This window comes from Strongyloides ratti, assembly GCF_001040885.1.
Source record: "Strongyloides ratti genome assembly S_ratti_ED321, chromosome : 1".
Classification (NCBI taxonomy): domain Eukaryota; kingdom Metazoa; phylum Nematoda; class Chromadorea; order Rhabditida; family Strongyloididae; genus Strongyloides; species Strongyloides ratti.
In genome coordinates, this window is record NC_037307.1 from 4,369,416 (window position 1) to 4,393,916 (window position 24,501).

The 24,501-nt window shown below is 21.0% G+C and overlaps 4 protein-coding genes across 4 annotated transcripts; 1 reads left to right on the top strand and 3 right to left on the bottom strand.

Moving 5' to 3' along the window:
- Positions 1-1,347: 1,347 nt before the first annotated feature.
- On the top strand, positions 1,348-4,032 carry SRAE_1000141200 (Leucine-rich repeat and Leucine-rich repeat, typical subtype and Leucine rich repeat 4-containing protein; the record flags this gene model as incomplete). Its single annotated transcript, XM_024648364.1, has 1 exon — positions 1,348-4,032. The coding sequence occupies one exon, from the start codon at positions 1,348-1,350 to the stop codon at positions 4,030-4,032; it is 2,685 nt and encodes an 894-aa protein (XP_024502349.1).
- Positions 4,033-4,259: 227 nt separating this feature from the next.
- SRAE_1000141300 (Chitin binding domain and EB domain and Cysteine-rich repeat-containing protein) lies at positions 4,260-7,100 on the bottom strand (the record flags this gene model as incomplete). The annotated part of the gene is made up of 2 exons (XM_024648365.1): positions 4,260-7,018; positions 7,064-7,100. The coding sequence occupies 2 exons, from the start codon at positions 7,098-7,100 to the stop codon at positions 4,260-4,262; spliced, it is 2,796 nt and encodes a 931-aa protein (XP_024502350.1).
- A 1,449-nt stretch (positions 7,101-8,549) lies between these two features.
- Positions 8,550-20,125, bottom strand: SRAE_1000141400 (Ecotropic viral integration site 5 ortholog; the record flags this gene model as incomplete). The annotated part of the gene is made up of 5 exons (XM_024648366.1): positions 8,550-10,055; positions 14,455-15,493; positions 15,544-15,655; positions 18,560-18,930; positions 20,019-20,125. 5 exons carry the CDS (start codon positions 20,123-20,125, stop codon positions 8,550-8,552), a joined length of 3,135 nt encoding a protein of 1,044 aa, XP_024502351.1.
- A 2,984-nt stretch (positions 20,126-23,109) lies between these two features.
- Positions 23,110-24,104, bottom strand: SRAE_1000141500 (GH04846p; the record flags this gene model as incomplete). The annotated part of the gene is made up of 2 exons (XM_024648367.1): positions 23,110-23,917; positions 23,989-24,104. The coding sequence occupies 2 exons, from the start codon at positions 24,102-24,104 to the stop codon at positions 23,110-23,112; spliced, it is 924 nt and encodes a 307-aa protein (XP_024502352.1).
- Between the last annotated feature and the right edge of the window lie 397 nt (positions 24,105-24,501).

Below are 24,501 nucleotides of genomic sequence, written 5' to 3' on the forward strand. Positions count from 1 at the left end.
TGTTTAACTTTGATAAATGATAGTACTTTTCCAGATTTTAATTGATAAATGATAAATGTAAATTTCTTTATACTATTAAATAACCATTTATTTTATTTTTTTTGAAACACTGGTTACCAATAAATATATAAAAAACATTTGAATTATTTAAAAAATATTATTAAAGTTTCTTTTTTTTTCATATTCATTCTGAGTGACTACTATACTAGATTTTTTTAAAACAAAAAATAAATTTTTGTTTGTTAAAAATTAAAAAATAATAAAATTATATTAAATTACTGTCAAATTTTTTAATTAAAAAACAAATTATCATTTTATAAAATAATTTAATATAAATACAAAGTAACTTTATTTTATTTAGCTAACACCTAATAGTATATTTAATTGATTAATAGTAGCATATGAGGAAAATTACATTATTTTACTAATTTTTTTTTTGGTAAATATTTATTATTTAAAATATACTCAAAAAAAAATGTATTATATAATATTTATATTATGGAAAAAATATATAAGATTAATATGTATGACCTCGTTATTAGCAAATTATAAAAATTTATAAATACTTACTACTGATACAATATATAAACATTAATTTTTAAAAGCCCTTTGAACGATATTTTATTTTATTAAATATCATTATATTGAAATACCGTGACCTTCAGAATGTCTCATTAATTTTTTATAATATTGAAATAACGGATCAACACATATTTTATTTAAAAATAATAAAAGAAAAAATTTTAAAAAATAAAATGAATTACTTTTTTTTTTTAAAAAGAAAATTTTTATATTAATAAAAATTATATTCATCTTAATTAAATCATCATAAATAATATTAAGATAATTATAAAAAAAAAATTTCAATTGTTTTAAATATAAAGAAAATTTTAAAAGTTATCAAGGTCAATTATTTATAATATAATGTTTGAAAATCTTTTGTAATTGATATATATATGATACAATAAATATCTTTCATAACTGTGGTCATTTAGATGAGACATTTTGGACAAGATTTTTGTTATCACGATTTATTACTACTAATATCAACATAAATACCTATCCATACATATCTTTAATATATAGAAACATCAATTTTTGATATCATACTTTATTTATTCTATATATAATAATATATGGGTGTTATCATTCAAGTAACAATTGACGGAATACTGTTTAGTTGACTTAGTGACCCAGATTTTGTTATTACAGTTCACTCTAGGGCAAAAATTTTTAGCGGTTGATTGTAAAGAGGAGAAGACAGTAGGAGTTTTATTTCAGGTAACTAGTTAAATTATTCTCTAAATATAATACTATATTACATTATTAAAAATTAAATATTTTAAAATGCATCCTCTAGAAAATTTCTTAAAATTTTGTATATTTTTTTTACTTATTATTCCTATTATTGTCCAAACTAATAATAAATGTGGCCTACTACTACCACTTGAATGTAATTGTAATACAGTTAAAAAACAAAATACAATTTATTGTAAAAATATTAAAAATATTAAGGATGTTTTTAATGAATTTAATATTGAAGAAAAAATTTCAAAATTATATATTGATGGATGTGATGAGATAAAAGAAGATAATATAACATTACCAAAGACAAGAGTAGAACTAATAAATATTATTAATTGTCCTATAAAAACTATTTCTAATAATTTCTTTGATAATATTGATAAACAATATTTAAAAGAATTCTCTTGTGTAAATTGTCAATTATCTCTAATACCCAATTTTCCATTAATGATAAATTTAAGAAATTTAAATTTAAATTCAAATAATATTTCTATATCTCAAAATGAAAAGTCTTATTTTAATCAATTATCTGGTTTAGAAAAAATTGATTTATCAAATAATGTCATAACATCAATACCAAATAATATGTTTAATGTTCCAAAAAAAAATTTAAGATATTTAGATTTATCAAAAAATAAACTAAATCAAGTACCATCACAAGAAATTAGAAATTCTTTAAATTTAACATATTTGTCATTGGCTAATAATAATATATCAGAAGTTTATCAATTTCAATTTATGAATCTTCCATCTCTTAAATCATTAATACTTCATTCAAATAATCTCAAAAAAATATCAACAATGGCTTTTATGAATGTTCCAAATTTGCAAATATTAGATATTCATAGTAATAAATTGAGTAGTATTGAGACTACTCATTTACAAACTTTTGACAAATTGCAATCATTAAATTTATCTTCAAATAATTTTTTACATTCTCCAACATTTAAAGAATTCCGCAATTTAGAACAAATTGATTTATCTCATAATTTTTTAACGGGACTGGAAACCTTGACCTTTACAGAAAATCCCAAATTGACTATGTTAAATTTCAATTATAATAATATTAATAATATTGAGAGAAATAGTTTTAATGAATTAAATGAATTAAAAATTTTGTTATTAGCACATAACAATATTTCATTAATTGAGAAAGGTATGTTTACGGGAATTAAAAATTTACAAAATTTAATATTACACAATAATTCAATTAATATAATTCAAAAAAAATCATTTGATTCATTGGAAAAATTGACAAAATTAGATTTATCATATAATAATATAGAAGAATTGGATATTGGTATTTTTAATAAGCAACAAAATTTATTTATCCTTGATTTATCAAATAATAAATTATCACTTATAAAAGAAGATACATTTATTTATCCTATTTCTGGAATTTTATTACACAATAATTTATTAAATTGTGAAAAAAGTAAAATAAATTGGCTATTAAAATATTTTATAATTAATAGAGTACGAATATTTTTTCCTAATCAACCTGATATTACATGTAATGAACCAAATGATATGCATGGAATTAGATTAAAAGATTTATTGATGAATAGTGCAAATGAAACATTTTCAAAGGAGATGGAGGCAAAAGAAAATGTTAAAAATAGTTTAGAAAGTGAATTAAGTAAAATTCCTTTTTTAAGTAAATTATCACAGGCACTTGGACCTAATTTTAAATTAAATCAAGGTCAACAAATATTTTCACATTCAATGTTACCTCAAAATACAAATAATCCTATTAATCAAAATGCAATTAGTAATTCTAATATTGATAAAAAATATAGTAGAAATGAGATATTAGCTGAGAAGGCAGAAGAAATATTAAAAACTATTTCTAATCCTATTATTATTGTTCCTGGTCTTGGACCAATTGATATTTCTAAATTGGATAAAAATTTAATTTTACATGTACTTAATGGTGGACAAATTCCTGGAATACCTAAAGAATCACTAGATGTAGTCCTTGATCAACTTTCACAATATATTTCTCCTGATTCACAAAATGTCAATTCAAATAATCAATTGTATGATACTAGAAAATTATCAACACAAAAGATAGGTGATGCCGATAGAGTTAAGACAATCATAACATCTGCAAGTGATGAGAAAGCTTTAAAAATGAATTCAAATATGATGCAGTTAATGGGATTATTACCTCAAGGATATAATATCTCAAAAATACCAGGAGAAGTTATTGAGTCTTTCCTACAAGGAGAAGTTCCGGATTTAAACTTGTTACCATCAGATTTGAAAGAATACTTCAAAGAAAATACTGATCGTTTAATAAAAGTTTTTGATAAAATGGATGTTAAAATAGATGAAGTAATTAAAAAATTACCAATATTTGAAAGAAGTGAAAATATAAATAGTGTAACATTTTCACCATATGATTTGAATAAAATTCAATTTGATTTAATTGAAGAGATTGAAAAACATCATTTACAAAAAAACAATAGTAATTTTAAACAATTTGGATTTATAGCGTTAGGTGGTTTAAGTACTTTAACTGTAATTGTATTGGTAATAATTGTTATCCGGATGAAGATAAGGCATAATGAGGATAATAGTGTTTTAGTATTCGATTCAAAACAACACATTTCATCTTCACCCAATTCAATAGAAAATAGAGAAATCAATGAAGATATAATGAAAAATTTTAATAGAGGAATAATAAGTGCAAGGGATTTTGAAAAACAATTAGGACATTATTAAACGGGATTTAATATCAATCAATATATATACTTCTTCTTATCTAAACTTAACATAATTTCTCTACTTTATTACGTGTAAAAAAAAATATTCTTTTTAACATTGTATATAAATATTTTTAATAGTTTTATAATAAAAATATAAAATAATAATAATGATATAAAGTTTATAAATAATTAAACTATAATATACATATATATTTGTAGCATAAATTAGTTAATTTATATTATTTAACAATTTCCTTTATTAAGAAGTTCTCTTAAATTATCTTGTAATTTAGAATCTTTCCAAAAATGATCTTCATCATTATGCATACAATATTTATCAGATGAATGAAAACCGCTAGGACAATTTTCAACACATCTTCCATATAATAAAAATCCATTTTTACAAAGACATTGTGGAACATTTTTATCTGTTTTTTGTTCACAATATGTATTAGGACATCTAGCCTGACACTCCATGTCACTATTACATCCATACTCACCAGGCCATAATTTTGTCCTACATTTTCCATTTATACATTTTTCATTTGGTAAACATGTTGAATCTGGATCAAAATCAACACCAGTTATTGTTGGATCATCAATACAACTTCTTAATTCAATAACATTAAACCATAATGGTGTATCAGTTACATTTCCAACTGGTGTAAATAATGGTCTTCTTCTTGTTGTTGATAAAACAAATTTACAAGGATTACCATATTGATCACATCCATTTCTAGCTTGATTAACTACAATAGCTGGTTGTTGTATACATGATGCACCATTAGATATGGCTCCTTTAGTACATATACATGTATTTTGAAGACAACGTGAATTTGAATTTGTAAAACCATTACATTGTGTACTCATTTGACATGATGTACCAGGAACTTGATTAAATGTAGCAGAAACTTGTGTACAACATGTTCCTTGATTACATGTACTACCTTGAGGACATCCATTATTTGCAGAACATTGACATATTGCATTCATTCTTAATGGACATATTGGTTCTACTGATAATCTACAACAACCACCTAATGATGTACATCCAAAACCAGGAGGACAATCACTACCTCTATCACATCGTGATGTTGATCTACCACCATTAGGACATAATGGTAATGGTTCTGGACAACAACCTTGTCTTTCACAATAAAAATTTAATGGACATGAATTACCAATACCACAAAATTGTGCTGGAATCATTCCTGTTGTTGAACATACAGGAATATCACAACATACACCATTTTCACATAATTTATTTGGTGGACAACTACCCATTTGACATCTTTCTGATGCAGCTTTTCCATTACTACATGTAGGTAATGCACAACAACCTGAATTTACACATTCCATACCAATTCCACATTGAAAAGATGCTGTACATAATGAAACAGCTTGAATACCATTAGGGCACAATGGTAACATACAACATCCTCCATTAATACATGCTTGTCCTAATGGACAAGATTTTCCTCCTACTTGTGATCCACATCTACATGAGGCAAAATTTCCACTAGGACATTGTGGCATTGGACAACATCCATTATTTACACAATCAGAACCAATTCCACAATCTCTATTTTGTGTACACATAGTATTTGCAAGTTCACCACTTGGACATTTTGGTAATGGACAACATAATCCTTCTAAACATGTTAAACCTGTTCCACATGGTCCATTACATCTTGATATAGCTTGTATACCATTTGGACAAAATGGAACTGGACAACAACCACCATTACTACACTCAAAACCAGGACCACATTGATTTGACATTGTACATGGAACTGTTGATGCTTGACCATTTGAACAAATAGGTAATTTTATTACTTCAACTGATTGGCAACATGTTGATTGATGACAAGTACCACCATTATTACAACTTCCAGAATTACAAAATCCTTGTGGTTGTTGTCCTATAGGACATGTTGATAACTGACAACATGCTCCTTTAAAACAACTTTGTCCTTGTGAACATAAATTATTTGAATTACATGGTCCAACAGCTGGTTTACCATTAGGACATAACATAATTACAGTAAATTTTTTATCTTCTAATTGTGGACAGCAGCCATTAACTTTTTCATTACAAACAGTACCTGATGGGCAACCATTTCCATTGGTACATGTACCAATTGGAACAATACTTGAACCAGGACAAACTTTAACACTTATTGAAACTAAATTACCTGTTGATTCAAATGGAACTGTTGGACAACAACCAATTCCATCTTGACATTCATAATTATTTGGACAAGAATTTAATTGACATGGTCCAATTGGTTTTGCTCCAGTTCCAATACATAATGATTGTTGGAAGAATGGAGCATTTTGAAACATTTGCATAGATGGATCTATTTGTTGTTGTTGGCAACAAATACTTGAAATACAAATACTGATACCGGGACATGTTCCACTGGATCCTGAACAAGGACAAATAGGTGATCCAGTATTTTTTCCACATTCATTACTATTATCAACCTCTTCAGCAACACAAATTTGTTGAGTAAATTCAAAAATAGTACCTGGTGCACATGGCATTCGAATCCATTCACCACAATATTCACCTGGATTTGTTATAGAACATTGTAAAAAATGATTTCTACTATATGGATCACTTTGTAAGGTAGCTGTTAACCAATTACATTCACCACCTTCAATAGGATTTGCATTAGAAGCCTGACATTCAACATTTTCATCCATAGAAGGTTGCCTATGTACCTTTCTTCTTTCTATACATTTTTGTTGTGGTTCATCAAAATAAAAATTTTTAGAACATTTTTTTAATGTCCATATTCCTAAATATTTTCCCTTTATTCTATATTGTTCATTTTCATTATCAGATAATGGAACACATTCAAAATATGAGGATGAATTTCTTGATGATCTGGAATGTTCTACTGTCATACAGACTCGTCCATCTATCAAATCTAAACTTAGACTATCATCACCCTTTATTGAATATAACAAAAATAATAATAATAATAATCTAGTACCTAAATAATTTAAAAATATTAAAATATTAAAACAAAAAATCATACCAATATTTTTTAGTTTAAAATAGTTAGTAGCAACCATATTTATTATATAATATATATAGATAACTTTTTCGTATTATTAAAAATAAAAATAATGTACATATAAAACTAACTTTCTATTTTTCAATTAATCCAATTTAAGCATAAACCTAGTCCTAGGCGGTTCTCCTTATTCTTCAAAACATGCTTTAACTTCTATCTGTAACCGGACTTAAACAAACTATGACTCAGTTTATCATACATCTTCAGCTTTTAACTTTTTATATGAAATCAAAGTATTCAGGTATGCTCAAAATAAAAAGTTATTCACCCCGTGGTCAGTGATGGTAGAAAACTTATTTGTTTATTTAACAATTTCAATGAAGAAAGAAAAAAGTATTGTAATGATTCTTTTAAGTTGATTAAGTAATCAGACAAAAGTCATGTAAGACTAGTATAAAGTAAATGATATGTAGAACAAGATAGTATTTTGAAACATTTGTTGATAAAATGATTATCTATATATTTTTTTTTATAATTACTATTAGGAATTATAAATTAAAAGAAATAATCATTGTATTTTGTTTTTATGATTTGGTGAAATCACTAACAAGAATATGATAAATTTTCTTGATTTATTACTTCAAAATATTTACAATAGTATATAAAAAAAATAGTTATTAAAAAAAAACATTTTTATTTTTTTTGGATTTTCATATATATTTAAAATATTTATACTTATGACATTTTTTGTTAATAATTTTGAATTTTTAATAATTGTTTTATTTTCAAATTATTAATCATACTCCTGTAGTTATTTTATTTTTGTGCTAAAAAATAATAAGAAAAAAAAACAAAGTTAAGTAAACTAGTTTTTGTTTTTATACTAATTCACACTAACTAAAATATTTCTTTTATTTATTATTTAACAATTATCAAGAAATTAATATTTTTTTTTCCATAACAATATGTTTTTTTTTTACATATGAGTAAGAGGAACTTTAGAAATAATTTAATTATTTTGTAATTATCAATTTATTGGATATTTTGTTTTTTATATTTAATTTTTATTTGCAAAATATAGTTTATTTAAATTGTTATTTATATGAAATAGATAAAAAAAAAGATCATTATTCGGTATATTATATATAATACTTTATTGTAAAAATAAAATAAAAATTTATTCAACAATCATCTTAAAATAAATATCATAATATTACATTTTTTTTTTGTTAACATGTGTACAATGAAGGCCTCATGTGGTACTATGATTAAAAATGTCAAATGTCATTATATTTCTATACTAATAAACATTTTCAAATAAAAAAGAAAAAAAAATTTTTTTTTTCATGCTTGGTTTGATTATAAAGTCAAAATCTATATATATATAATTATAAATTCTTATAAATTTTGAAGTACAAAAAAAGAAGAAAATGTTTTTTTTTAATTACATATGAGAAAAATAATACCACGTCAAGTTTGAGAAGATTAAAACTTTTCTTTGTTAATCTTAATTGTCACTAAGATTCAAACCACTATCAGTTGTATCATTTTCATCCTCTCGTACCCGGAATTTATTGGTTTCTGAAATTCCTTCAACTTTACAATTTTCACTTTTACGGAAAGGTCTTCGTGTTTTTTCTTCTGTTTCATTTATATCTTCATCTGAATCAAGATATTTTCTTTCATCAGGAGTATATTCTGGAATTTTTATTGTTACATCTGCTATCAATACTGACATTTCCTCAGAAGCTAATGATCCTCCATCACCATTGAAGTTAAAACTTTTATGTGATGTATTAGAATCATCATCCATATCACAAATACTTGTGCCTCTTAACTGAGCACAAGCCAACTTTTCAGCATTCATACTTTCGTAATGTGCTATTTGTTGTTTTAATTCAGCAATACTATTCAAAGCTTCTGTATATTTTAACCTTTGTATAACAGCTTTTTCTTTTAATTCACTTTGAAGTTCTACACTTTTTCTTTGTTCTTCCTTTAATTGTTCTGCAGATTCTTTTTCAATTTTTTTACTACTTTCACATTCTGTTAATAATTTTTTTAATTCTTCATCTTGTCTTTTTAATTGATTAGTACAAACATGATTTTGTGTCTCAAGTTCCATTACTTTTTGCCTCATTTCTTTTAACTCTGCAACAGCATCAGCTTCACGAATTCTAAGTCCCATTAATTGATCTTCCATCTCTTTCATTGACATTCCCATATCATTAGACTCTTCATTACTAATTCCAAATCCTGCACCCATTAATTTAGCAGTCAAATTAGCTAGCCTTCCCCTGGCTGATGTTGGTTGTTGTTGAGATGTTGATAATGATTGAGTATGAGAAGAGGGAGATCCAGTATCTGGACTATTCATTACACCAGAATCTTCATCATTTTTTGGTAATGTATCAAAACTTTGGATTGCCATAGCCTGTGCCCCAAAAGTTCTAGCATGTACATATTTAGCCCATTGTTGTTCTAACTCAGAAAAACGTTGTCTCATTTCTTTTAATGATAATGAAGCTTCTGCTTCTCTCATCTTAACAGAAATTAATTCTTCCTGTAAACCAGCAATCCCATCATCTGGTGGTTGTTCACGAAGTCTTTTATTAGTCAATTCAACCTCCTGAAGTCTTAATTTACATTCCCTAATAGCATTTTCTAAATCATTTTTTTTTGAATGTGTTTCAATTAATTCTTGTTGAAGTTGATGTATATGTTCTATCATTGTTGTATCATCAACTTGAATAGATGTATCAACATAAGTAACATTACCATTTTTAGGTCTTGAACTTAATTCTCTTATTGTTTCAAAAGCCTCTTCTAATCTTTTATGAGCATTACTATTTATATCTCTTAAAATATTTAATTCATGTGAAATATTTAAACAATTTTCGGCTTTTTGTGCTAGATCTACTTGACCACGAATTAGGCGATCAGCAAGTGCTGATGATTCCTGTTCCAAATAATCTATTCTTTGTCTTAACAACCTATTTTCTGTACGTAGTCTCTAAAAAATATATATATATAAATAAAAGTTAAGTAATTTAATTATATTTTTTAATTAGAAAAATAAAAAATGTTTTTATTTATAAATGATGCATTTCTATGATATTTAAAAAAAAAAAAACTATAAAACTACCTTTACATAATGTATTATTTTTTTTTTATATATTTTTTTTTAAATATTATTTTATAAAAAAGAAATAAATATTTTTTTATACCTTTTTTGTCCATACAAATACAAATTTGCCTTTTTTCATTCCATTATACCTTGTTGAAGCAGAAGGAAATTTAATATTAATTTTTTTCTTATTATTATTAGAATGTTCTCTTACATTTAAATCAATCATTTTAATATCTGGATTTAAAAGAGGTATTTGAAGGGACATGACAGAAAATATTTATATATATATATTATAATAAAAGATTGAATAAAAGATAAAGAGAAATATTTAGTTAAATAATGATCAATTGTACAAACTATATCAATTTTCCTCTATTTGGATAGTAATTTGAGAGTTCTGAATAAAAATAAGTTATAATGTTGTACAGTAAATACAGAAGGAATGATATATTAAATTTAAAATATTGAATTTGACAAATAGACGTATTTTATTGGGTGTTGTATAATAAACATCTATCGAATAATAAAAAGGAAAAGATAATTTCTCTTATAATTTATGAATAATAGGAAAAAAAAAGTGTTACAAGATCCATCAATCAAGAAGAAAATTTATTTTAAAAAGAACTAGAATAAAAATTATAATTTTTTTTTTTAAAATATTTATCAAAAAGTAATCAACCAAATGTTTATTTCCTATATATATATATATAATTGACTTAAATTAAAAGAATAAGTAGAAGAGTGTTTAAATGAACACGGAGACCGAAAAATGTTTATAAAATGATAAAGTGTATGTTATATAAGCAATCTTTTGATCTAAATACAAAATTAAATGAACTTGAATAAAGAATAAAATTAGGAAAACTTTTTTTTTTTTTTATAAATTTACTAAATAAATTATATAATTTTGTTTATTTATTTAATTACCTTTATATATATTAAATGGTAATGAAAATTTTTAAATATATAATATAAAAATTTAGTAAACAAAAATATTTTAAAAGTAATAATTATTAACATCAAAATGACTCATTAAAAATTGTAATAGTAATATTATAGCTAGCATCTGGTAATAAATAATCAAACTATTAATGTTAACACTTTTAAAAATATAAAAGAGAATCTTGTTTAAATTTATTATAAAAGATACTTTAATATAAATTCTATTATTAATAAAATTAATTAAATAGTTATCAAAAGTGTTAATTGAAGTATAATTATATTATACAAAATGATAATACTTCAACATGCTTAAAATAAAATATAATTTTATCGTTAAACATTTACAATAAATTATAGATTTATTTTAAATATTTAAACTATTATTATAAAAAAAAAATATTCTTTTAAAAATGACAATTACTATATATAATAGCATTTAAAAGATAATTGCATAATAAATCTATAAAAATGATAAATAGTTTTGTCTATTATATTATTATAATTTTATACTATTGAAAAATTTAAAATACTTTTAACAAAATTAATATTTATAATATTGTCTAAGATTATTTAAATTCTAAATGACAAAAAGTATATATTAAACAGTAATGACTATATAATAAGTAATAACATTATATATATATATTTTTAAAACCATATGAAAATTTATAATTTTGTAAATAAATATTTTAAGCTTAAGATATATAAAAATGAGTCAAAATTTTGTTGATTATTAAAGTTATAATAGCATGACAGATAGACAAGATATGACAGGTTAAAATTATATATATATAGATACATATATCAGCTTTCAAAAAATTAACTAAAGATTAGTACTACCTACTTAAAAATACATTAAATGAATATATATAATAGTAAAAAAAAAATTTTTTTTTGATTTTTTATTGATAAAGAAAAGAATAAAAATCATTCAAAAAATATTTTAAAATTTTTATTATAATATTCTAGAAAATTTTATTATTTTTCTAAAGAAAATAATATATATAAATATATATATATAGATAGATATATATATAAAGACCTAATTAAATAAATAATCATAGTTCATGTATATAAATTTATACTTTAAATTCATATGAACTTTACCAACGTCATTAACTTTTAATTATTTAAAATTTTATTTTCAATAAATCAGACATAAAAACTGGAAGAAGACCTGAATAGTATATATATAGTAAAGTCAAAAAAAAAAGAAAAACTTTAATATTTTACAAAATTATTACATAATCATTTTTTTAATTTATACATTATTATTTCTATATATAATAATAGTAATGAAAAAAAGAAAAAAAAATATATATGTAGTAGTTAAAAATTATTATCAATTTTAGAAAGATTATTTTTAATTTTTAGAAAACATAGAAGGATGAAAATTTATGAAGTACAATGTAAACAAATTGAATAAAAGTGTGAAAAAGTGATTAACAAAAGTAATGTTTAAATAATGATCATCCTCAATACAATTGAATCATTATAATTTTTGTAGAAGTAAATTTGACTTGCTGTGAATATTGAAAAATACATAAAAATTTGTAAAAAATATCCATAGGTATGGTAAGTATAATACAAAGATAAAAATATATAATAAAAAATATAGTAATATATATTTATGAATAAACAAATAAATGTTGACTAGTAGGAAGAAACAAAGTTATGTATATCAAAAAAAAAAAGATAAAATCATTCTTTTAAAAATCGAAAATGTGTTTTAGTAATTCAATAAAAATTGTGAATCATACAAATATTTTAATGAAAAATATTTTATTATTTTAGTATATAGATTTGTCTTCTGGTAATGACATATAAAATTTATTAACAATTACTAATGTATAGTTATTTTATATTTACGTAAACATTTGTAAATGAATAAATTTATATACATTCCTCTTATAGTGACTTTAACTCTTCTTGATCTAATTTTTAATTAATCATTAATCGCGTAATATTAATAAACACATGAATAAAGAAAACTTGTTTATGTTTTAAAAGTAAATTAAATATGATTAAAATACATTAAATATTTTAAATAACACTATAACATTTTAATAAAAAAAAAATATTATATAAAAAAAAATAAATAATATATAATAAACTTTAATATCATTATGATTGTTTCAACTATATGCTATGATGATTCAATGCATTATACATTTCTCTATTATATATTAGTAAGAATAGTCATTAATTTAATATTTAGCTACAAATTTTATATTTTATCAAAAGAAAAGAATTATATGATAAACAAAAAATTAATAGTAAAATAAATCTAGATAATATATCTTATTTCTTTAATTACATACCAACTTCAAACATTTTATAACATTTAAAACTAGCACAAGTTTACATAAACTATATTTTCATTGAAAAATAAATTATCTATAGAATTTCTTTCAACAGATTAAAATTTCTTAAAACTAAAAGTATGAAGTTATTAGCATTTACAAAAGTTCATTAAGACCAATTATGCATTTATTTATTTTGGATTTGACAAAAGTGATTAAAGTGTAAATCATAGCTTACCTTAGAGTAACATAATTTATAAAAAAAAAAAGAAAAAACTAGTTGTCATAATTTTATTATTATATAAAGACAACATATTTATAATTATAAAAATATTTTAATCTAATATATGAAACATTTAATTTAAATTATAAATTAAGAATAAATATCACATTATTAGTTTACATTATATAATATATATATAAAAAAAAAAATAGTTCTCATTTTTGACAAAAAAAAAAAAAAAAAATTTATTTTTTAATTTATCAACTAAACATGAAGTATATATTTAGTGGTGAAGACAATAATAACCGGTTGATTAAAAAATGCTGTAAAATACATGAATTTTATAAAAATGTTGAAATCAGACATGATATTAATTTACTATCAAAATATTCTTTCAAAAATTCGCTATAAAACTGTGATTTATATATTAGAAACAAAAATTTATTTACATTTTTATAACAAGTCATTAAATATCTATTTACTTGCGTGTTATTGTGTATATATTTTAATATGTCAACAAAAATGTAATTTTAAAAAGTACCGCAACAAAAAAAAAAAATATATTACAAAAATCATGTTTGGTATAGATGTAAAATTTTTTTTTTAAAGTTTTCTTTTTTTAGTTTAAAAAAATATAAAATATAAATAAATTTTAAATCATTTTTTTTTATTGATTTAAAAAAAATTTTTATTATTTCAGTGTCAAGTATCTTAGTATAGGTGGTGTTTTTTTTTTTTTTTTTGTTATTTAGAAACACATCATTAAGGAAACATTTTTTTAAAAAAAAAAAGTAATTTTATTTTTAAAACATACCCGAAGTTCAATAGCCTCTTCCTGTTCTTTTGATCTCTTAGTCATATACTCTTTTTCAAGTTTTTTCATTTTTTTTGCATTTAAGGTTATTTGACATGCTACAGTAAATAATAAATCATGATCATTTTCATACCTTTCTTTAATATCTCTTTGAAAATATTTTAACATTCCTTCCATGTCAAGGCGTAAAAGATCAAATCGTGCCTGTTGAAGGATAGCCATAGCTATTCTAAAAATTGCATCCATACCATCAACTAAAAAAAAATCCATAATTCTATTAGCTAAGTCTAATGGTAGAGATGTTGTAAATAATGTTAAAAACCAGGAACTAGCATACATACTAGTATCAAATCCCATATTATTAAAATGTGTATATAAATCAGGCATCTGTTCTTGTACCATACATTCTAATTGAAACATACAAAGACCCAAGTCAGTCATTGTTGGTTTATATAATTCTCTAAGTCGATAGTCTTCCATTAAACGTATAAATACAGCAAAAGCCTCCTCTTCAGGCATTTGAAGAAGTAACTGACCAACAATAAATGCAGATCCTTGACAATATCCAACTTCTTTATCATGAATACTATATGCTTTAATAACATTAAATAATGATGGTTGTCCACGTCCACCTTCTTTAAAAAATTTTAACTCAGGATATGTTCTTGGTATGTCACGCATTATTACTTTTTCATATGGTGAATGTTGACGTAGGTAATCTGTATAAATATCATGAATATTATTAGAATTAGCTCTACTTAATAATTGCCATGTTATGGTACGAAAATGTTGTGGAATACCACGACGAACCAAATCTTTAACATCATTTGGGCGTTTTTTCATTTCATATTCCCAATTTTTAACTAAATTTCCCCAAACAGTCCATAAATCAATATTATCTTCATCATCTAAATGGCATGAATTTTGTCTACAACTTCCACTAGATGATCTGGTTGGAGAGTTTGTCTCTGTATTCAATTCTGATGACAACGAGGCACTTTTATGTGAAATAACACTTCTAGCATCCGTTTCAATAATTCTATAATTAAAAATATTATATTTAAAAAAAAAATAAATAATGATACATACTTATTTAATTCTTCCATTTTAAGTAATAATGAAGAAACTTCAGGTTCTATAGGTACAGATTCTAATATTTCTGCATCTGAAAGTGGATTCGTCTCAGAATCTGTATCTTGACCTAAAAAAAAAATAATAAATAAAAAGATGATACAATAATATAATTATATACAATTTTTTTTTTTAAAAATGTAACAATTTTAGAAATTTGTATATAATGTAAAAAAAACAATTTTTTTTAATAAACAACTAGTAAGATTACATATAAAAAAAATTTTAAATTATTCTATAATTATAAAAAAAAAAATCTTAATTTATATTAAATTACAAACAGATAGAAAGTAGATAACAATAATTTTAATAAATAATTAATAGTATCAAATTTATTTTAGAAATTATATATTATCCATCTATAAATAATATATATTATAACAATACCCTTTATATTAATCATATAACCTATTTACAAATAATTGTTATAAAGAATTTAAAAAAAAAAAATATATATACATATATATAATGCAACTTTTGTAAATAATAAATTAAAAAGTAATCGTATATATTAAAATTAAATAAAAGATGAAAAATAAATAATTAAATATAAATAAAATATATTATTATGTAGATGCATGTTACTTTTATCAGTAATTAAATTAAGTTGTATAAAGTTGTTATATTTTTAAAGATAAGAGAAAATATATATATATATTAAAAGTATTATTACTTTTTTGATATAATTTTAACATTTTTATTTATATAATAATAAAAAATATTTTATTATTTCAAATAAGATATTTTCAAAAAGTTTTATCTTTATAATGTTTTATGACAATTAAGACAGGTAACAAAATTATTGATTTAGTCATTAATATTAAAAGCCCATTTTGGCTTATTTGTCACACTTAAATATGTGTACACTATATTAACATATATAAATAGAACACTAAATTATATTAGTAGAAAGTAATAATAAAAAAAAAAAATTCTTTTTGATATATAAGTTGTTATCAATATTATTAGAAATTTATTAAAAATAATATCATCTTTATAATAATAATGTTTAAGAATTTTGATGTGACAAATTTTAACTATACATTATTCCAGATTTTTATATTCAAAATACCATTTTAAATGGTTATTCAATATATTTTAAATTATTTATTGGAGTAAAAATACATAACATCATAAAAGAAAATATTTAAAGTACAAGTTTAATATAAAGAAGATGTATATTATTCATAGAGGTATATAAAAGATTAATAAATACAAATATAGAAAATGTTATTTAATACTTAAATATATTACTTTTGATGAGTAACAATAAATAATTTATAATAGAAATGATCAACATTTAAAAAAAAATATTTTTTTTTACATATTATTATTTATCTATTAAAATGCATTGTTAAAATAAAAACAAGTACATTAGATTATATGAAAAATTATATTTGTAAAATGATATAATAATTTTGATTGAAAATAAAAAAAAATAAAAAGTGGTTATATGATATCAATTGTATAATTTAACATTTCATATTTTTTTTTATATTAAAAATATATTAAACATTTATAGAATAATTAAACTTAAAAATTTTTCTCAAATACAAATATATCTTCATTGAGATATTATAAGTAAGAAAATTATAATGAATAAATTTTCTATATTTCTAATAAACATTTGTTTAGTGAATAATTAAAAATTTGTATAAATTTAAATGAATGCATTTTTATTATATATAATTTTGTATAAAAATATAATAACCTTTTATATATATATAGTAATTTTATTAAAAATATTTGATGAAATAATGATGGACAAGAAAACTGGGTATAAAAATAATAAAAAAAAAAAAAAAACTTAGTAAACTCGAAAAAATTTATTTATTTAACTAGTAATAGATAGACTCGATTTATAAATAAAATTAGTAGAGAATTTTAAAAATATATCTTAAATAAAAATAAGCAAAAAAAAAAAAAATAATTCTAGTTTTTGGTGAAAAAGAAAAAAAAAACTTTTTTTTTTAATCATACAAAAATATATATATTAAATAGTTTTGTTAAAATATGAGAAGGCAATGAGAAGATATAAGCATATACATGCTTCTTCTTTACAAATAATCTTATTGATATATATTAACAACAATCTTATCACTATTTTAAATAAATCCTTCATGTTATTGTTAAGCATTTACTAATAAACACATTGAAATGTCCCATTCAAATAAAAGTTAAGTTATTTGTATTAAAATGGTGAAAATAAGGAATATTTATATAAGAAATAAAAATTTTTAGGTTTCATCTTATCTTGTTATTAATAATAGTACACATTAAAGAAAATTTTAAAAGTTTAATAAATAAATAAATGAATGTTTATTTAAGTATAAAAATAACATTTTCTAATGGTAAAAAGATATATAGTACTAAAGTTTATATTCTGTTGTGGACATCTATCAAATACTAAACATTGAAAAGTTATTTTTTTATTATCTTCTAATAAAAATGTCAGCTAGGGGGGTTAGTAAAGTAATATTGATATGTAAAAGATGACTTTACTATAGTTTTTAGATATTAAAAAAATTGAAAAATAAATAGCAATATGATATAAAAATGTTATTTTTATTATACATAATGATTTATATTTTTATCTAACTAATTTTTAACTAAAAATTTTTAGTATATCTTATATATTATTTTTAAAAAAAAAATTATATTTCTTTTTAAAATAGATTAATTTTTATTAATATAAAAATTGATTACAAACTGGTCAATTTTTTTATTAAAAGTCATGTAATTATTATATACTTTATCTAAAAACATGATTTTAAAACATTTCAAATGGCCTATTAGTAAATTTATTCATTGAACATTTAAAATAATTTTTGTAATTCTATTATAAATGTAAGTATAAATTATTTATAAATAAAGATATTAATGAAATAAGGATATCTTTTTTAAAAAAAAAAGTACAAAGATGTAATAAAAATTTCAAGGATAATTGATTTAATTTAAAAAAAAAAAAACTTACTAAAATCTGAAGGTCTCGAAGATTGGATACTGGAATTTGTTGATGAATGTCTAATTATTTCAGGCATTGTATTAGGTGAAATTGATCCTTGATTACTTAATAATTTTTTAATCTTATGTTTATGTGATTTACGAGCTGCACTACCAATTGAATGTCTTCTTATCTGATAATCTATTGGAATAGGTAAAGATTCAATGACATTTAAATTTTTGACATGTGAAAGATTATTATTATTTTGTAAATTATATAAATTTGTTAATTTTGATTTTTTTTGATGTTTTGATAATTCTGTTAAAAAACTATTTTCCTCAGTTAAGGGAAAATTTAATATAGAACTTGCTGAATCACTTCTTCGGCTTTTATCAGAAGGCCTATTAATCAAAAATATTAATATATATATATAATATATTTAGTGAAAAAAATAAAAAATAAATAAAAGAATAGAGGATTATTTCTGAGTCGAGTCTTTTATAGAAATAAATACATTGATTGTTAATGTATAGTTATATTAGTAAAAAAAAGTTAATATATTATAGTGAGGCAACTTTATAAACAATATATACAAAATGATGCCGATCTAACCCAGATAATGATTTATATATATAAAGATATTAAGATCATCCATAGATAGAATCTTTAACCTGTAAACAACAATCAATTCAAAGTTTTAATACTAATCAATCAAAAATTAAAAAACATATTAAAAAATTATTTTTATATATTAAATTAATTAAAGATGTAATAAATATTTTTTAAGTAATTAACAGTTTTAGATTACTATAAAATTTTTCACAAAATAATGTTTAATAGAAAATTACTTAAAAATTTTAAAAATAAAAATGGAAGTGTATCTGATAAAATTAATGAGATGTGCTTAAAAATTTAGTTTAAATAGTTATGTTTTTAATTAATTTGCAAAAAAAAAAATAGGTTTCATTTAATACTATTTTTAAGAGTAAACATTAAAAAAAGTTTTTAATATAAATAATTTTGATGGAAAATTAAATTGTTTATAGATAGAAAAATTTGATAAACTTTTAGTTAATAATAGAAAATATTTTTATGAAAGTGAAAGGTTATAAAAGAATGAGATTTGTAAAAGATATATAATATAATACTCATTATTATTAAAATGACATAATATTTGTGGAGATAAAGATTATAAGCTTGAATCATATATTGAAAATACTTGTTCTTTTGAATAATATTATGTTTTGAATTACCAAAATGTATAATAATTTGTTTATATATTTATTAAAGTAGCTTAATATGAACAGTCTAAGTTTTATTCTAAATTAAACTTTTCATAAAAAGGGTGTGCTTGTTAACAGGTATAATATTAATCATTAAATTATAAGCTTTATTGATAACATTATTCAGATGGGTGAATTAATAATTAATATTAAAAATTTATATATATATATATATCATCATCCATATTTTCAAAAGTTATACTTACCAAGGTAATGAAAAAGATGTTGATAATTCAGAAAGTGTCTCTTTTGCTGCTTCATAATTAATTTGATAACCTAAGAATGAAATTGAATTCAATTCTAAATTAATCATGATACTTCTCTTTAACTAATACTTCCCTATTTGATTATAATTTTTTGTTTAATAGTTAGATAATTATTTAAAATACAATGTTAAAATAATAACTAAATAAATCAGTATTCCTCACAAAGCTCAATATAGTTATATTTATCTAAACTACTTTTCTTTGATCACGGTTACTATCCATCTGATTTTTCTATTTGACATTATAATTACAATAGAATATTTATATTAAAAAATGGTCAATACAACTTCATATTATTTAGTGCTTTGCGATGACAGCCTAGTTTTCTCGAGAATTCTCACGATTTGTACTGTATTTTTATTAGACTATATATATATTTTTTTTATAAACTTCTTTACCATCCAAAATGAATATTACCTATGACTATAGACTTAGCTTTAAGTTGGTTTAGATTTATTTTAAGAACTAAATGATTGGATATTTTATTTAAAGATATATGTTTATTATTACAAAACTAGGTTTAATTTTTTTTTCCTTTTTATTTATGAATGAAAAGTTATATATGAAACAATTATTTCTGAAACTATTTTTATTATAGTTATCTTAAAAAAATTTTCCAGTTCTTATGATATTCAATGAAGTCAAGTCATTTTATATCTTTGAATACATGATTTTATCAAGATACATTTATAATATTCTTGCTTACAGTTTAAAAATATAAATATTTTTAATGATAACAATTTATTACCCTTATAAAAAGTATTTAAAAAAATAAAAGAAAGATGCTTTTTGATTAAAAACTTAGTGATTTTTCAATAATTTATAATAGATTAAAATATAAAATACTTTCTACAAATAATATTAGGTTAATTTCTACTTATGTATTAAAATTTAAATGTCAACATAATCAACTTTTTCAATCACTAGATGTTTTCTTTACAATATTCTTAATTATATAAATATATATTTATCGTAAATGACAAAAAAAAATACAAAATTTAAAGTATATTTGTTACAAGGAAATTTATATTAATACTAAAATAAATGTTGAAAAAAATATTTATATATAAAATATAAATTTATTTGAAATTTAATACTTTAATGAAAATGTTGACGTTATAAATTTGTTTCTTATTACTTTAACAGAATATCACCTAATAAGAATTAAATGTTTGTTTTCTGAATAATTACATTTTCTTATTGGTAAAGATTATATATATTGTTAGTAAAAATGTTTACATTTCAAAAAAAAAAAAATAAAAAAAAAGACGACTGTATTAACTTAAAAATGAAGAATAAAAATATAAACTATAAGTAGAAATCAAAAATATAATCTTACAATACTTGTATATTAATAAAAAAAAAACAATATAATTTTTATAAAAATATAAATTAAATGAATATATATTTTTAATAGTATGTCATTAATTTACTTACTTCTTTAAAAATTACTTCTGAAAGATTATCAAAAAGAATTATCTTTACATTACTTATTTAGTAAAAAAAAAAACGGGAAATAAATTAAATGTCATAAAATCTTATCATCCACTAATTTAAGGATTAAAAAAAAACATATCACATTTAAAAGTTTGTCAAATATATGTTGATAAAAAAAAGCCGTTAGTGATTACAAATTTCAATTGAATAAAAAAAAACTACATATGTACTTATTTTACAATAGTAAAATAATGTTAAGTCAAAATATTCTTTCAAATGATGATTTATTTATAGATTTCAAATTATAAAAAATACAAAAGTTAAAAAAAAAATTATTTATTTATATAAATGATATCACCATCAATGATTTTTAAATCGATTATATTAAATATAGATGACATTTTATCAAGAGAATTTTATCCTTCATCAATATTATTAAAAATTTTTAAATAAAATATGGGTCATTAAAAATTGTCAATTGTACTTAATATGATTTATGAAAATATTTTAGGAACAAACTTATGTTATTCTAATAAAATATACAAAAATATATAGGTAGGATAAGATGATATATAAATAAAAGTAAGTTTTATAATTAAATAGTCTATCTTTATATAGAAGAGGAATATCATATTGTGTATACCTCCACTGATTGTTTTTGGTAACAATTGACAATGAAGCATTAAGATATATCAATAATATTATTAATATTTACCATATATAAAAGAGAAACTCATAAACATTAAAACTATTTATAATATAATGATATGATTTTAAATAAAAGTTATATATCATTGTAATATTAATTAATTATTATTCTTCTTTATCACTTTTTTTTTTGTTAAAACTATTAAGAAATAAAATTAAGATTTAGATACTTTTACTAAATACAAAATTAATTTAAAAAAATTGTCAATAATTAATCAGTCCTATCAATAAAGCAAAATTTTATTTTATAGTCAAATAAGTATGAGAAATAAAACATCACAAAGGTAAACATGTTTCTTTCGATATATATATATATATATTAAAACATTGAAATTTATTTACAGACACATCTCGTGTTTTTATATTAAAATTTTTTAACTTTTTAATGTGAAAAAAATAAATATTATAATAAACGTTTATGTTAAAATTGATTTTTCATAATATGATTTTTGTGACATTATATATATAAAATCAACTTTTATATTGGTAAATTTCCATTACTAGTCTTGTATTTTTTTTTTTTGAATTCCTGTCCTATTATAGTCAATGGATGAATAACGATTACAGAAAATACAAATATAAGTGTTGCCATGGTTATGAAATTCATTAGTATTACTGAATTGTTTATTAAAGAAACTAGTAACAATAGGAAATTATGGTCTTTTTTTTATTTTACTAAAAAAAAATTACCACATATCATAACTATTGTTATTTATTAAAATAATATTATTAAAGAAAAAAAAAATCTCAATTTTTTTAGTATAACTACAAGTTTATTTCTTTAAGAGATTATTTATTACCATTCATATAAACAAGTATCAATTAAAAAAAAATTGATATTGTAAACAACAAATTAGTAAGTACACAAATAATTATTTTAATAAATCTAAAATTTATCATCAAGTGTCTCTCCATTCTTAGCCAAAGCCAATTCTAATTGTTTTTTTGCACTATTAATATTTACAAGCATCGTTGCTGTAGATATACTTCCATCAGGTACAACAACCATAATATATGTATTCTCTGTAAATGTACTTATAAAAAGGGCAAAATCTTCTTGGCGTACTTGGAGAGAATCAAATGTTGATCCTATTCTAGAAACAGATAGCTTAAATTGTTTAATTATATTTGATAATTTTTCAAATCTCTGTGTATCCTCATGCATCTCAATTTCAGCTTTTGCAATAACTAAAAATGTTGCCTTCTCAAAAAGTAATATTTCACTGGCTTCGATTATTTCACCAAATTGTATTAAAAATTTTTCCATACGATCAATTGAAGGTACCAATTTATGAACAATATTTGACCAAGCCTTATATAATGTTTCATCCCATATTGAAGACATAAAACAAAATTTTTCCAATTCTTTTTTTTCATTAGCTTTCATAATAGGTGTTTCATCTAAAATTTTTTGTAATTTATTTTTAAAAACAATTTCTCTACTATTAAAATCAACTAAATCGATTTTGTGTAAAAGTAAAAATATATGAGCTGTTGGAGAGTATTTTAACAATGCTTCAATACATTTTTTATAATAACAATAATCTTTTTCATCTTTTGAATTAATATCAAAAACATAAATTAAAACAGAGGCACCCTTAAATACATGTTCAGCTTGAGAATGTAAATATTTTTCCATAAACATTTCCTGACCACCACAATCCCATAAATGAAGAACAAGGTTGCCAAGAAATCTATATACATATATATATACATAATAATAATTATTCAAAACATAAAAAAAAATAATTTTTTATTAACATACCTCACATGGGCGTGTTCCACATCAACTGTTGGTCCTATTCTATTTGTATCTCTGGCAATATAATTAGCAAAAATGATAGATCTCATGGAAGTTTTACCAGATCCACTTTTTCCCATCAACAAAACTTTATTCTTATTTGTCATTGTAGAAAAAAAAAACTATTATTTTACTATATAAATTAAAATAAACTAAAAAAATTTTTTAGCATTTCTTAATAATTTGCTAAATTATTTATCACGATATTAAGTAAATTTAACAAGATTCTTCCGAAATTAATACTACACAATTCCAATATGTTTTTTGACATGCTTTAAAACATACAGAAATATATTGGAAAGTTGCATCTATTTTTATATTATTAATATAAATAAAAAATATTTATTTTTTTTTATCTGGGTCAATAATTATAAATTGATAAATAATAATATTTAAATTATTATCATGAATTTTTTTTTAATAAATATTAATCAAGAATGTTAGATATTTAACAGTCTATTTTTGTAATAAAAAAAA